Source organism: Zalophus californianus, chromosome X, assembly GCF_009762305.2.
Source record: "Zalophus californianus isolate mZalCal1 chromosome X, mZalCal1.pri.v2, whole genome shotgun sequence".
In the NCBI taxonomy this organism is placed as follows: Eukaryota; Metazoa; Chordata; class Mammalia; order Carnivora; family Otariidae; genus Zalophus; species Zalophus californianus.
In genome coordinates this window covers 83498937-83511985 of record NC_045612.1, presented here as the reverse complement: position 1 = coordinate 83511985, position 13049 = coordinate 83498937, and the positions used below count along the sequence as shown (strand labels likewise).

The 13049-nt window shown below is 50.0% G+C and overlaps 2 protein-coding genes across 6 annotated transcripts in view; one reads left to right on the top strand and one right to left on the bottom strand.

The window, feature by feature from the left end:
* The window catches only part of SMC1A (structural maintenance of chromosomes 1A), a 48535-nt gene extending 47677 nt beyond the window's left edge, over nucleotides 1–858 (bottom strand). For 2 of the 3 annotated variants that reach the window (XR_003522527.2, XR_003522528.2), the window contains exon 1: nucleotides 641–858. Coding sequence is in view for 1 of the 3 variants with exons in the window: in XM_027607653.2 (XP_027463454.1) it covers nucleotides 641–749 (109 nt within the window). In the remaining 2 variants the exon portion in view is untranslated. The remainder of the gene's footprint in view (nucleotides 1–640) is intronic. The other variant, XM_027607653.2, reaches the window with a different exon arrangement.
* A 127-nt stretch (nucleotides 859–985) lies between these two features.
* Nucleotides 986–12965, top strand: RIBC1 (RIB43A domain with coiled-coils 1). Of its 3 annotated transcripts, XM_027608971.2 has the most exons (8): nucleotides 987–1141; nucleotides 1487–1601; nucleotides 4087–4203; nucleotides 5535–5616; nucleotides 5821–6165; nucleotides 11671–11789; nucleotides 12214–12620; nucleotides 12727–12965. In XM_027608971.2, the coding sequence occupies exons 3-8, from the start codon at nucleotides 4087–4089 to the stop codon at nucleotides 12806–12808; spliced, it is 1152 nt and encodes a 383-aa protein (XP_027464772.2). In that variant the 5' UTR covers nucleotides 987–1141; nucleotides 1487–1601; the 3' UTR covers nucleotides 12809–12965. The 3 variants fall into 3 exon arrangements, with proteins under 3 accessions (XP_027464773.2, XP_027464772.2, XP_027464771.2); XM_027608972.2 differs by lacking the exon at nucleotides 1487–1601 and having other exon boundaries at nucleotides 986–1141; nucleotides 12226–12620; XM_027608970.2 differs by lacking the exon at nucleotides 1487–1601.
* Nucleotides 12966–13049: the final 84 nt, after the last annotated feature.

Here is a 13049-nt window from a genome sequence, read left to right as displayed (position 1 = left end):
TTCCAGTGGTAACAAAGGAGGTATTTCAAACCATCCCCACCTCTGACATGGAGGTGGAGGGTGGACACCCCAAGCACTCCCGCTGGAGACGGGAGCGCAGGGTCAGAAATTCAAAAGTGCCGCCTCGGGAGGAAAGTAAAAAAAAAGAAGGAATTGGAGCATACCAATGCGAGGCGGGAGGGGGCGCTGGGCTGAGGGAAAAGTGTACCGCTGGGGACCGGAGGCCTTGGGAGGGCTACCAGCAGTCCCACACTTTCCGGAGAGTTCAAACAAAGCAGGGGAAGTAGCCAGATCCAGCAGGTCCGGCGGGGAACTGCGCGGCCCGCGGCTGGCGGACAACTCCGGACGCGCCACTTTTGGCGGGAGGGGGCAGTGGGCGGGGTAACGTACAGATCGGCCCGTACCACTCGCTCACGGGCGGGGGTCGCGCAAAGAGCAGACAAGTGACACCTGGGGAAGAGATTCGAGTCACAGCACCCGAGCGGGGAAAGCGGGTTCGGCCTGACCACGCTCCGGAGGGAAAGGAACCTGTGAGGGTTCGCGACATTTCAGGTCGCACGGGCTGGGTTGTACTACTCTGCTACCGGATTAGGGGGTCCAGGCTGGGACGTGCGCAGGGCCGCAGCCAGGTTTATCTCACCAGAGCCATTGGGTCCAATGATGGCGGTGAACCTCTGAAACGGTCCGATAATCTGCCGACCCTTGTACGACTTAAAGTTCTCGATCTCAATCAGTTTCAGGAAACCCATGACGGCGACGGCGCCGGCGGCTGTACAAAAGGCCGCGCCGTACGCCCGGGAACTGGGGTAGCCCGCGCGGGAAACACCGCAGTGCAGGCCGGGCGTACGACAAACCTCGCGAGAATAAGTCCAGGCCTAACGGGATTTCCGGCTTCCGGTGAGAGCGGAACCAGGGGCGTGTCGTGGAAGTTTTGTTAATCCGTTGCCAGGGCGCGAGCTTAAAAGAGGAGTTTGGGCCCCGCCCCCCTTTCTTGTTGCGTGGCAACGCAAACCGCTGACCCTGCCTACTGAATCATGGAGTAGCGCCGCCGCTTTTGGGATCTGAGGAAGCGGGCGGGAGGCGAGTCCTTGCTTGCTGAAACAAGTCACAGCAGGGCTATGCCCTCCAGGGCAAGAGAAAGGTGGGAGCTTGGCTGTGGCTTTAGCCTAGCCTGCTGGAAGGCTCAAACAAGAACAGGGTCGGGGATTGGAAGGGCCCCAGGGAGTGAGGGCTGTACGGGAAGGAGGGGCCGGCCGGAGGATTTGGTGTTAGGGGAGCTCAGACCAAGCTGAGGGTGAAGTAGGGTTGGAAGTGCAGTGGAATGGGGGTAGGGATGGGGTGGAGTGGGAGGGGGGCTGGGGTGAAAAGGGGGATGGAGTTTGAAGGGAGATGAGGGTACTCTGGAGCGACAGGGTCACGAGCTGGGGAAAGCTATGGCCAGAGGTACTGCCTCTATCCCCTGCCTCCCTCCTCTTTCTCCAAGCAGAGTCCAGAGACTGTTGCTGTAGTTTAAGAATGGTCTTGGACCTGAGCCACTTGTTGGCCACTTGAACCTAGACCCAACCTGGGAGCTTCAAAACTGATACTCTTTGCTAAGAAAGGTATTTTGTGTGAACCCCCGGGAGTCAGGGTCCCTAAGCCACTGCTCTCCACCTCTATTCTTCCTTTCTCCCCATTTTATCTATCTCTCCTCGTGCTTCATCCCCACCCCATTTCCTCCTCTCCATCCCCCTCTGGCCCCCTCCCTTGCTTTCCTCCTTCCCCTTCTCTTGCTGTCTGCCCTCCATTCCTGTCTGCTACCCTGTTGCCCTCCTTCCCCTTTCCTTTTCTGCCTCCCCCCGCCCCACTCTGCCCCCTCTGTCCCTTTCCCCTCTCTGTTCCCCGAATTTTCTATCCTTCTCCTTCATACTTTCATCCCCCTATCACATTATACCACCTGCTCGTTACAAGGTCATGGCCTTAGCAACTCAAGAATCTTAAAATATCTGCCAAATCTTTCCCTTCAATGACCTTACATTGTGGTGACAAATGGAATGAGTTGGCTGGGGTTGGTGCTTAGACTTAGACATGGAAAGGGTCTGGTGGTTGCCATAACCATTCCTGAAACCACTTCTAAAATGACATCTGGAGGCTGGGAAGAGTCTAAAAGTCTTATGGCAAGTCCAGGAAAGTGAGAAAGCTTGGTTGATGGAATCTACTAGAGCAACCACAAATGAATTCAACTGGGAAAAACAGTCACAATCGGGCTAGGGGAACAAAATGACCAAAGGACAGCAATCTCATATAATTGACAGGAACTAGTGTTCCATTTAAAAAGATGAGATGGAACTTGGAAAAAAATCAAATTGGATCCCTACCTCTCACACTGTATATAAAGTGCAATTCCAAATGGATTAAAAACTTAAATGAGAAAGGCAAAATTCTAGACATTTTTACCCATCCTCTTACCTCCCTCCCCTCCGGCAACCCTCAGTTCATGCACAGTATATTAATGCCTATGAGTAAGCAAATGGTCACATTTGCACAGTGGTTATCTCTTAGGGTAAGGATGAGGGAGAAGAGACATAAGACACTTTAATAATATTGATCAAGTTCTATTTCTTAAGTTGGGGAGTTGGTTCATGGGTCTCTTTTATCATGCTTCTTCACTTGCATGTGGGTTATAAGGATCAGGGGGTTGGGGGGATAGGGTAACTGGGTGATGGACGTTAACAAGAGTACCTGATGTAATGAGCACTGGGTGTTATATACGACCGACGAATCACTGAGCTCTACCTCTGAAACCAATAATACCTTATATGTTAATTGAATTTAAATTTTAAAAAAGGATAAATAAATAAAGGATTGAAACTAGCTATAGGAGGAGTTGAGGAATGGTATTCTGAACAAAGAAACGCCATGTAAAAAGGCCCTGAGATGGGAATAGTTGTGTTGAAGGACTTGAGAGGAGACGAGTGTGCCTGGAGGACTGTTAAGTGAGGGAGACTGTGATGTGGGATGAATTGGAAAGGTGTGCGGGAGCCGGATCTTGAAACCCATGGTAAGGAGTTTGGATCTGATTCTAAGTGCAGTGGGAAACCAGTGGAGGATTTTAAGCAGGTGAGAGACATGATCAGATTTATGTTTGCAAAAGTGTTTTTGGCTGTGGTTTTGGCCACAGTTGCCAAAAGTGGGCTTCCCAAAATATGAAAGAACAGGTGAATGTAAGCCCTCTAGCCTTTCACATGACTAGAGAATAGGTAACAAATAAAAAGGGAAATAGTGGTGCCATTTACTAAAATGGGGAAAACTGAATAGAGCATAACATGAAGGGAGGAGAGTTATAAATGAGCGTGAGACTTGGAAAGATCAGCAAGGGTCAGATCATGAAGACTTTTATAAATCTAGCAAAGGGGGTTAGACTTTATCTTGTAAACACTGGGAAGCCATTTGCTTTAAAGCTTTTGTTTATTTTTTTTAAGATTTTATTTATTTATTTATTTGAGAGAGAGAGCATGACCGGGGCTGGGGGGCAGAGGGAGAGGGAGAAGCAGACTCCCCGCTGAGCAGAGAGCCCAACGCTGGCGGGATCATGACCTGAGGTTAACCAACTGAGTCACCCAGGTACCCCTAATGCTGCTTTTAAAGGTTTTTTTTTTAAGATTTTTTATTTTTAAGGGATCTCTACACTCAATGTGGAGCTTGAACGTACAACCCTGAGATCAAGAGTCGCATGCTCCACTGACTGAGCCAGCCAGGTGCCCTGTTGCTTTTAATGGTTTTAAGCTGAGGAGTGCCATGGTCAGATTTGCTTTCAGAAAGATCACTCTGGTAGCTAGTGCAGAGAAAAGAGTAGAGAGGGTAACACTGGAGCAAGGGAGACCACTGAGGCTCCTGAGGATACTGTCTGGCACCTGATTGTGAGGCCTGAATTAGGGTGGTGACAGCATAGATGTAGGACACAGGTATGAAATATATCAGGAGGTAAAATCAGTAGGAATCAATAACTGGTGTTATTGGTGCTATAGGAAGAAAGGAAGAGGGTGGGGGTGTAGTCAAGAATGGTGGTCAGCATTGATTGGCCATTCCACCCCACACTTGCTCCAGATGTATAAGGTAGACCTGTCACCAGATCCCAAGGAGATGGCAGCCATCGAGGCTAGAAGAAATCGAGAAAAAGAGCGACAGAGCCGATTCTTCAATGTGCAGACCCGAGGCATGGGGGTAAGTAGGCAACGGGGACTTTCTTCGGACCAGGGGTCACCTCATTCCTACACCCACAGAGGAATGTAGCAGTGTCTGTTACGGCCCTCATTGATTTAAGCAGGCCCTCCAGCTGGAAAGGAAGGAGAGAGAGAGAAGGCATCTACTCCCAGGTGAGGGAAGGAAGCAGGCTGGGGGTGCAGGGGAAGAGACTGGGGGAAGAGGAGCCAGTGACAGTGACTCTCCTCCAGTCAGCTCTGGGCTGAGTGGCCAGGTTCTCAAGAGACAGGTAACATGGAGCCAAAAGAAGTCTGAAGAATATTTGGTATTGTGTATGCCTAAATGCTGTCTGGAAGGCTACATAAGAAACTGTTAACCAGGCTGAGTGACAGAGATGGGAGGGACTTACTCTTCACTAAACTGTATTCCCTTTCACACTCTCTTGAAATGTTTTAAAGGAATTAAAATAAAAAATAAACAGAAAATATTGATAGTTTAAGAAAAAATAGGTTGCTGGGTAGGTGGATATGGGGGGCGGGGTGGAATACAGCATGGTATTCTGGAAAAGACCTCATACCTATGCTCAAGGGCCAGGTCTGCTGTTTACTAGATGTGTGGCTTTGAATGAGTCATCTATCTTCTCTGAGCTCCAGGCTCCTTCTCAGTAAAATGAAGCTAAATGAAGTGTGAAAGTGAATATTAACATATGGTGGTGGCTCAGTGCCTGACCCAAGTAAGTAGTTGGCTGAGAGATGTGTGGTGTGATTGAGATCCGGTTGGCAAGCGTTTCCTCAGGGTCTGGTCTGGGCCAAGAACTAGGTTGGGCAGTAGGGTACAAAGCTGACTAAGGCCCAGTCTCTTTCCTTAATAGGCTCACAGTCTGGTGGAGGAGATCATCGACAGAGGCAAACTTCAATATAATGTGGATAGTGGGTCCTAGATTCTATGGGAGTAGCACCTGCATAAGGAATCAGGAAGGCGAGGCCTGAGCTGGTCTTGAAGGATGAATAGGAGTTTGGGTAAAGAGAGGAAGAAAGAGAGTTCCAAGTGGAGGGAGTAGCTGGCAAAGGCTCTTTGTTCCAAACAACCTCAGATGTCACAGGGAACTGTAAGCACAGAGCTCTGAGGGTGGGGCAGAGGAAGAAGGTACTGAGATAAGGCTGGAGAAGGAGGCAGAGGCTAGACCAGTGAGGGGCTTACAAACCATGTTCAGATGGTAGACCCTTATCCAGTAGGTACTGAGGATCTATAGGAGGATTCTGAAGAGGGTAAATTCTGAGCAGTTTGTGTTAGAGCATTCAAGGCCCACCCGTGGTCCCCTACCCTGATTTAGCTCATTTCTTTGGGATCAGGTGGATGTCAAAGCCCTCAACAGCCAAGTGGAAGAGCAAAAGCTTCGAGATACAACAGAACAGAGCAAGGAGGCAACTTACGGTAAAAGCCTAAGGCTAAGGGCAAGCCAAGAAGGATAGTGTAAGGGCCTGAGTGGGCTGAGGTAGGACAGTCCTGCCTTGGAGTGGCGCCTGAGGCCTGGGCTGTGGTGGGACAAACTCGATGGGCCTTGGGAGCAGAGGCCTTGCTGAGTGGGCTCTGTCTCTCCTGTGGGGCCTTCTCCATGTCCCTGCCCACCACCCCCAGGTACCTACCAGAAGCAGTATGATCTGGTAGCCCAGCTGCTAGAGAAGGAACAGGCAGAACGGACACGTCGGCTGGCCAAGAAATTGCAAGAATTTCGGGAGCAAAAGCAGCAGCTCAGGAACAGGCCACAGTATAACCTTTGGAATCCTAGCCGACTCTGGATGGAGTTTCCAGCCTGTCTTGGCCGTAGTGATCCTCCCTGTGGCCTAGCCAGCTTGCAGTGCTTTGCTAGGGAGGACCGGGAGAGGGCCACGTGCCTGAAAATGCAGCAGGAGCAGTTCACATACGGCCTGGAGAGGCAGCTGCAGGAGCAATGGCAAGTCACGGCTGATGAGAAGTGTGTAGGTAAGTAGCTGCGCCCTCCAGGCTGAGCCCTGAGGCCTGGTGGGGAGTTGCTCTGAGCCAGGTACAGCACCCAGGGAGTGGGGAGGCCAAGTTACCCACAGAGCTGATGCTGAAAGGTTAGATTGAGCAGACCCCAAACTCCCTGACTGCCTTCAGTAACTGACAGTATAGCCATTGGTACCAATCAGCCTGGAACTCCATTATGTGGAGGCAGCATAGTGAAGACAGACCTATCGGCTCTGCCACTTACCACCTGGTTTGGGCAAATGAATTTTCTTCTCAGTGCTTCAGCTTTCTCATCTTTAAAATGGGGATAATAATCCATGCCACGTAGAGCTTGAATGAGACTGAAATGAGATACTGTATGTAAAGCACAAACATCAGTGCTCAGTAACCAGTAGCTACTATTACTGTGACACTATACGTGACCATGCCCTCCATGACCTCACGGAACCATGTCCCTTCTAGAAAATCAGTTTAGAAAAAGAGGAAAAGATATGCACAAGTCATTCATCAGCAAATACTTATGCTTTGACACTGGTAGGTGCTGTGATGGGTACTGTGACAGAAGTGTTTATAGGACACGGGGGGAACATCAATATGGGATTGGTCAATTCTCACAAGGAAAAGGAAGCAGGATGGGGGGTGGCACAAGTCAGCTGTTAGGAATCAATTTTGGAAAGTTGGGTACAATTTTTCCAAGTCAGGGAGAGGGTCAAGAAGAGGTCATTCTAGGCAGAGGGGGCAGCAAGAGGTAGAGAACTGGGGCTGTGAATAGTCCAAGGGTTTAGGATGCATGAACAGTTTAGTGTTAGTGCAGCCTAGGGTTGAGGGCTTGGAGGAAGAGAAAACATGCAAGAATTTTCTACACCAAACTAAAGAATTGTGACTTTATCGCATAGGCAGTGGTTAACCATTTAAGGAGTTTAAGCAGAGTGACAAGACCATTTCAATATTCGGCATATATTAAGCCGCCTATTTTGTGCCTGGCACAGTGAAAAAAATAGAAAAATCCTTGCTGTCATGGAGTTCACACTCTAATGAGAACAGACAATAAACAAGATAAAATAGTAAAATATACAGTGAACCTTTGAACAACATGGGTTTGAACTGCACAGGTCCGCTTATATGTGGATTTTTAAAAATAAATACAATACTATAAACGTATTTTCTCTCCCCTATGGTCTTCTTTTATTTTCTTTTTTTTTTTTTAAGATTTTATTTATTTATTTGACAGAGAGAAACAGCAAGAGAGGGAACACAAGCAGGGGGAGTGGGAGAGGGAGAAGCAGGCTTCCTGCTGAGCAGGGATCCCAATGTGGGGCTCGATCCCAGGATCCTGGGATTATGACCTCAGCCGAAGGCAGACGCTTAACCGAGTGAGCCACTCAGGCGCCCCTTCTTTTCTTTTTTTCTTTTTTTTAAAGATATAGTTGCCTAAGCCCCGCATTGTTCAAGGGTCAACTGTATAAGGTGGTTAAGATAGTTGCTAGGGAGAAAAATAAAGCACAAAAGGGAGGACACGTGGGGACTTTGGGAGAGGGGTGCACAGTTGCCATTTTAAATAAGGAAAACCTCACTGAGGTAACCTTTGAATACAGATCTGAAGACAAGGGAGTGAGCAATGCAATGCAAACAATCAAGGGAAGAGCAGTCCCAAGTAGAGGAGGTAGCTAGTACAAAGGCCCACAGGAGAGAGGGTGTCTGGAATGTTTGAGGAATGGCAGTGGGGCCAGAGTAGCTGAAGTAGACCAAGTGAGGGGAAGAGTGATAGGAAATGAGGTCGGAGAGGTGAAGGGGCCAGATCCAGTAGGCCTTCCAGGCCATGATGCAGACTTTGGCTTTTACAGAGTGAGGTAGGAGCCACAGGAGGGTGTCATGCACTGGGGCCACAGGATTTGTGTTTTAGACTTAAAACTTTGCCAGCCGTTGTGGAGATTGGCTTAGAGGGGAAGACTAGAGGCAAGGAGATAAGAAAGAAGACTATTGCAGCCACGAGGAGGCAGCCAACAGGCAGCCATGTATCTATATGGTCCTAAGGTGGCATAGAACTGGTCTGGGCTGCAGGGAGAGATCTGGAGGCCCGAAGGAGGGGAAGGGTTTGCAAAGGAACAGAATACTAAGCCTGGATGGAGCCTGGGGAAAGGGTGAGCCAATAGTACACTCTGTGAGGACAGAGGTTGGAGCTGTCTTACTGTTACAACTCCGGTGACTTACACACTGCCTGATAACGTGGTAGATGCTCAGTAAATGTATCTTGAGTGAATGAATGAGTAGAGGAAAAGGAGCTCACAATAAAGCGATCAGGGAGGCAGGATAAAAGATGCATAAAATAATAATAGCTAACCTTTCTTGGGCACTTGCTGTGTATCAGACACTGTGCTAAGCTTGCTACCACATCGTGACTCATGCCATCCTCCCAGCCACTCCATGAGGCAAGCACTGGTATTATCCCCATTTTCAGTGGAGGAAACTGAAGAACAGAAATGTGAAATAATTTGCCCAGGCAGGCAGCTAGTGGGGGATGGAGGCGGGAAGTGGACTCGGGCAAGGTGGCTCCACAGCCCACACTCGACCACACCACCAGACTTGCCTTCTCTTGGTCACCCTGAAAAAGCAGAGTCAGAGGTCAAGGGAGGCGTTTCGGAAAGGGAGCCATCAATCATGGCAAATGCTCTGGTGAAATTTAGGTAGGACAGAAACCTGTCTATTGGATTTTGAAATTTGGAGTATCTGGTGATTTTTGTTGGAGCAGTTGCAGAGGCACCACGGGGCCAGCAGCAGGCGGGTGTATGAGAAGGCAGAGCCAGGCAACAGGGACAGCAGAATACCAAGGGAGCGTCCAAGTAGTGTAGTGAAAAGAGCGTGGGCTGATCCCTCAAGGGACCTGGCTTCAATTCCCAACCAACTACTTGCTGACTATTAACCTTGGGCATTTTTACTTCACTTCCGGACCTCTTAGTGTTCCCCACCTGAAAAATGGTGCTGCTCCTTTCCTCTCCAGGTTGCCGTGCTGAATGAAATGAAACCACGCACCCCTATCCATCCTCCCTAGCCCCTGCCACCCTCGAGCCTCTGAAGTCCGTGTCCTCGTACCTCCTCAAAGCCAAGCCTTAAGCCTGTGTTTAGGGGACCCCCATTACCCCTGACACTCCCTCCATCCGCCCCCAGGCTGTGCTCTCTCAGGTATCCCCTGCCCTGTGTTTTCAACATTTCCCCTTCCACTGATTCCTTCTGTGCCTGCTGTAAACATGCTTATGTCTAACCCCTCTTTTTTTTTCTTTTTAAAGATTTTATTTATTTATTTGACAGAAACACAGCGAGAGAGGGAACACAGCAGGGGGAGTGGGAGAGGGAGAAGCAGGCTTCCCAAGGAGCAGGGAGCCCGATTCGGGGCTCGATCCCAGGACTCTGGGATCATGACCTGAGCCAAAGGCAGACGCTTAACGACTGAGCCAGCCAGGCGCCCCAGTCTAACCCCTCTTAAAAAAACTAAAGCCTCCTTGCACCCTGTGATTCCTCTAGGTGCTGTGAGCTAGCTGTTTTCCTTTACAGCCATACTTGAAAAATCTGCTTCCGCTTGCTGTCTTTTCTTCCTTTCCAGTCACACCTCAACCCCCTGGGAGATCTCCTCTCTCCCCAACCAACTTCACTGACACTACTCTTACTAAAACCACCAATGCCTTTGTGTTATCAAGTACAAGAGGCTCTATCTAGTCTTTCCTCCTTGACTGGACCTTTCTTGGTACACTTGACTCTGATCACATCCTTCTTGAGCTTCTCTCTTCCTTGGCTTCTGTACTAGTACATTCTGCTCTTAGCTCTCTGACCATTCCCTCTCTGCCCTTTGTGGGCTCCTTTTCCATTACACCTTTCTTTCTTGAGACTTGGTCCCTGGCACACTGCTTTCCTTCCCCTGCATACTTACTTCAGGTGCCCTCAGCCCTCGTTCTGGTTTCAGCTGCCATGTCACCACCTCTGTGCTGAGGACTCTCTACCTGCAGAATCAGATATCCAGATGCCTGCTGACCACCTTCAACTCAGCCTTCCTAAACAATTCATCCATGTTCCCTAGCCTGCTCTTCATTCTGTATCTTCTACTTCCAGTGGTGGCCACACCGTGCACCCAGTCATCCGAGCCAGGACCCTGGGAAGCATCCAAATCCGCCCCCCTCCTTTACTCTCATCACGTACTGCTGGTGTAACCCTTCTATATATTGGGCCTGCTTTGAGCCCTCCAAGATGGTTCCCCTACCTCCATTGTCTCCCACCAGTCTGACTGTATTCTATACCGGCCCCCAGGAGGAGCTTTCTAAAATACAAATCTGATTGTGTCGCCCCCTTGCTTAAAATCCTTCCATGTTCCCCACCACCTTTGGGGCAAGTTTCTGGCCTTTAGTCTGGCCCCTGCAAAGCTCCCTAGTCACTTGCATTTTATGCTCTAGCAAGAGCAGACTATTTGTAGTTTCAGATACAGGCCATACTGTTTCTTGGTTTCCTTTATTCATTTGACAAATATTTATTGAGCCCCTACTATGTGCCAGGTTCTGATCTAGGTTCTGGGCATGGGAGTGAATAAAACAGACAAAATCCCTGCCCTCAAGGGGCGCCTGGGTGGCTCAGATGGTTAAGCGTCTGCCTTCGGCTCAGGTCATGATCTCAGGGTCCTGGCTCCCCACATCTGGCTCCTGGCTCAGCGGGGAGCCTGCTTCTCCCCTCTGCCTCTGCCTCTCCCCCTGCTCATGCTGTCTCTCTCTCTGTATCTCTGTGTCTCAAATGAATAAATAAAATCTTAAAAAAAAAAATCCCTGCCCTCAACAAGGCTACTTCCTAGTGAGGAGAGAGACAGGCAATAGACAACATCAGTGAAATGTAGAGTATGGTGACAAATGGTAGGGAGAAAAATAAATCAGGGAAGGGGGATAAATGTTGGGGACAGGAAGGTTGCAATTTGAGGTAGGAGAGACAGGAAAGGCCTCAACGAGGTGGCAATATTTGAGCAAGACCCGGGGGAAGCAAGAAAGCAGGAGCCAAGAAGAACGTCTATTACAAATCCCTGAGGCAGAAGTATCTGGCATGATCTAGAAACAGCAAGGCCAATGTGGCTAGACTAAAACATGGCTTGGCATGCCCTTTGCTTTCTTTCTATATGCAATTCGCATTTCGAGGATCACCTCCTCCTGGAAGCCTTCCTCTCACCCACCACCCAAAGCTCTCATAATGCCCTGTGTACACCTCTGTCATTGCCCTTACCATGGTGGTATGATCTATGTTTGATCCATCTCCCTGCAGCTTTCACTTAGGCACTTGAGAAACCCTTGTTGCTGCTACTTGGCTATCCCTAAGCTTCAAAGAGTAACTCCTTCCACATCCCTACAATTAGGACATTCCCCTCCTAAGCACACACATCCACACATCCACCAAGCTTGTTGAACAGATGGCTGAATGAGTGAACCAGGAATGGGGCAGGCCAGTATAGTGCCCTGGCCATATTTCTCTGCGCAGATATGCTCAGTGACCAGCTGCGCCTAGCCATGGACATGCGGTCCACCCAAATGGCCAAGGTAGAGGAGTCCCATCGCGTGGCCGTGATGTCTGCTATGGCCAATACCAACAAAGCTCAGGTATGGCCTGGGCCATTCAGTGCACCGGGCTCTCCCCTACCCCTTGAGCAAAGTCCTGGGGAACTTAGCCATGTCTTCGCCCACACAACCTTTCCTGAAGCAACACCAGCCCTCTCGTCTACCTGAGGACATCCCCTTTCACCTAGGGCCCCTCTTAGAGCAGAAGATGCTCTTCCCCACATCCAGACTCAGGATGACCTGAGAGCAGAACACCACCCTCCCTTCCCCAGCCTCTCAGTCTAAGGGTTTCCAGAGGGCAGGGAAGGTCCCTGTCCATTCCACCCCTCCCCTTATGTTAGGTCATTCAAAGGCCAGGCGAGAGCTGGTCCTTCTCTCCCAGAGATGGAGGAGAGTAGGGCCATGTCTTCCCCTCCCCTGTGACTGAGAGCTCCCTGAAGTTGGGTACCCAAATGCTCATATTCAGGGGCCCCACCAGGCAGCTGAACTGGCTGAGCGACAGCGCCGTGAGTGGCAGCATGAACAGGAGGCCAACTTCATGGAGATCCAGAACCAGATCACGAGTGACCTACTGACGGAGAACCCCCAGGTTGCCCAGCACCCTGTGGCTCCCCACCAGGTCCTGCCCTATTGTTGGAAGGGCATGACTCCAGAGCAGAGAGCTGCCATCAGGAAAGTCCAGGAGGTGCAACGCCATGAAGAGGAGGCACAGCGCCAGGCCGATCAAGCACGGGTTGCCAAATGGGGAAGCCAGACTTTGTGCTTGGCCCAGGCAACAATGGAGCTACAAGAGCAGGAGAGGGAACTTAGTGCTGAACATCGAAGGGGGCTAGGATCCTTCAATCAGCAGCTGGCTAAGGAGCAAAAAGCCCAGTGAGTTCTAGGGGGTGGCAACGTGGATGAATGCCAAGGGAGGGATGGGAAGGGCCAGGGAGAGAAGGAAAGCTCATCAGCTGATGCCTCTGTACTTCTTTCACAGGCAGGATTATCTGAATTCTATAATCTACACCAATCAACCTATGGCCCAATACCACCTACAGTTCAACACCAGCAGCCACTAAGCTCAGGATGCTCATCTCTCTCTTCCTCATCAAGCTCATGAAGCCTGGGAGTCAGAGAGGAAAATGCTGCAGGCCCTCTCCCCCAACTCCTTCCACCACTATCCCTACCTTTGACCCTAGGTAATAAAGTCACCAGTAAAATCAAGGCTGTGTGCTGTCATGGGACACAAAAGGTATGAGGTACTGCCTTTCCCACCCCACCCCCGGGCTTGGAGCATCTGACCCTGTCAGTCTTCACCCA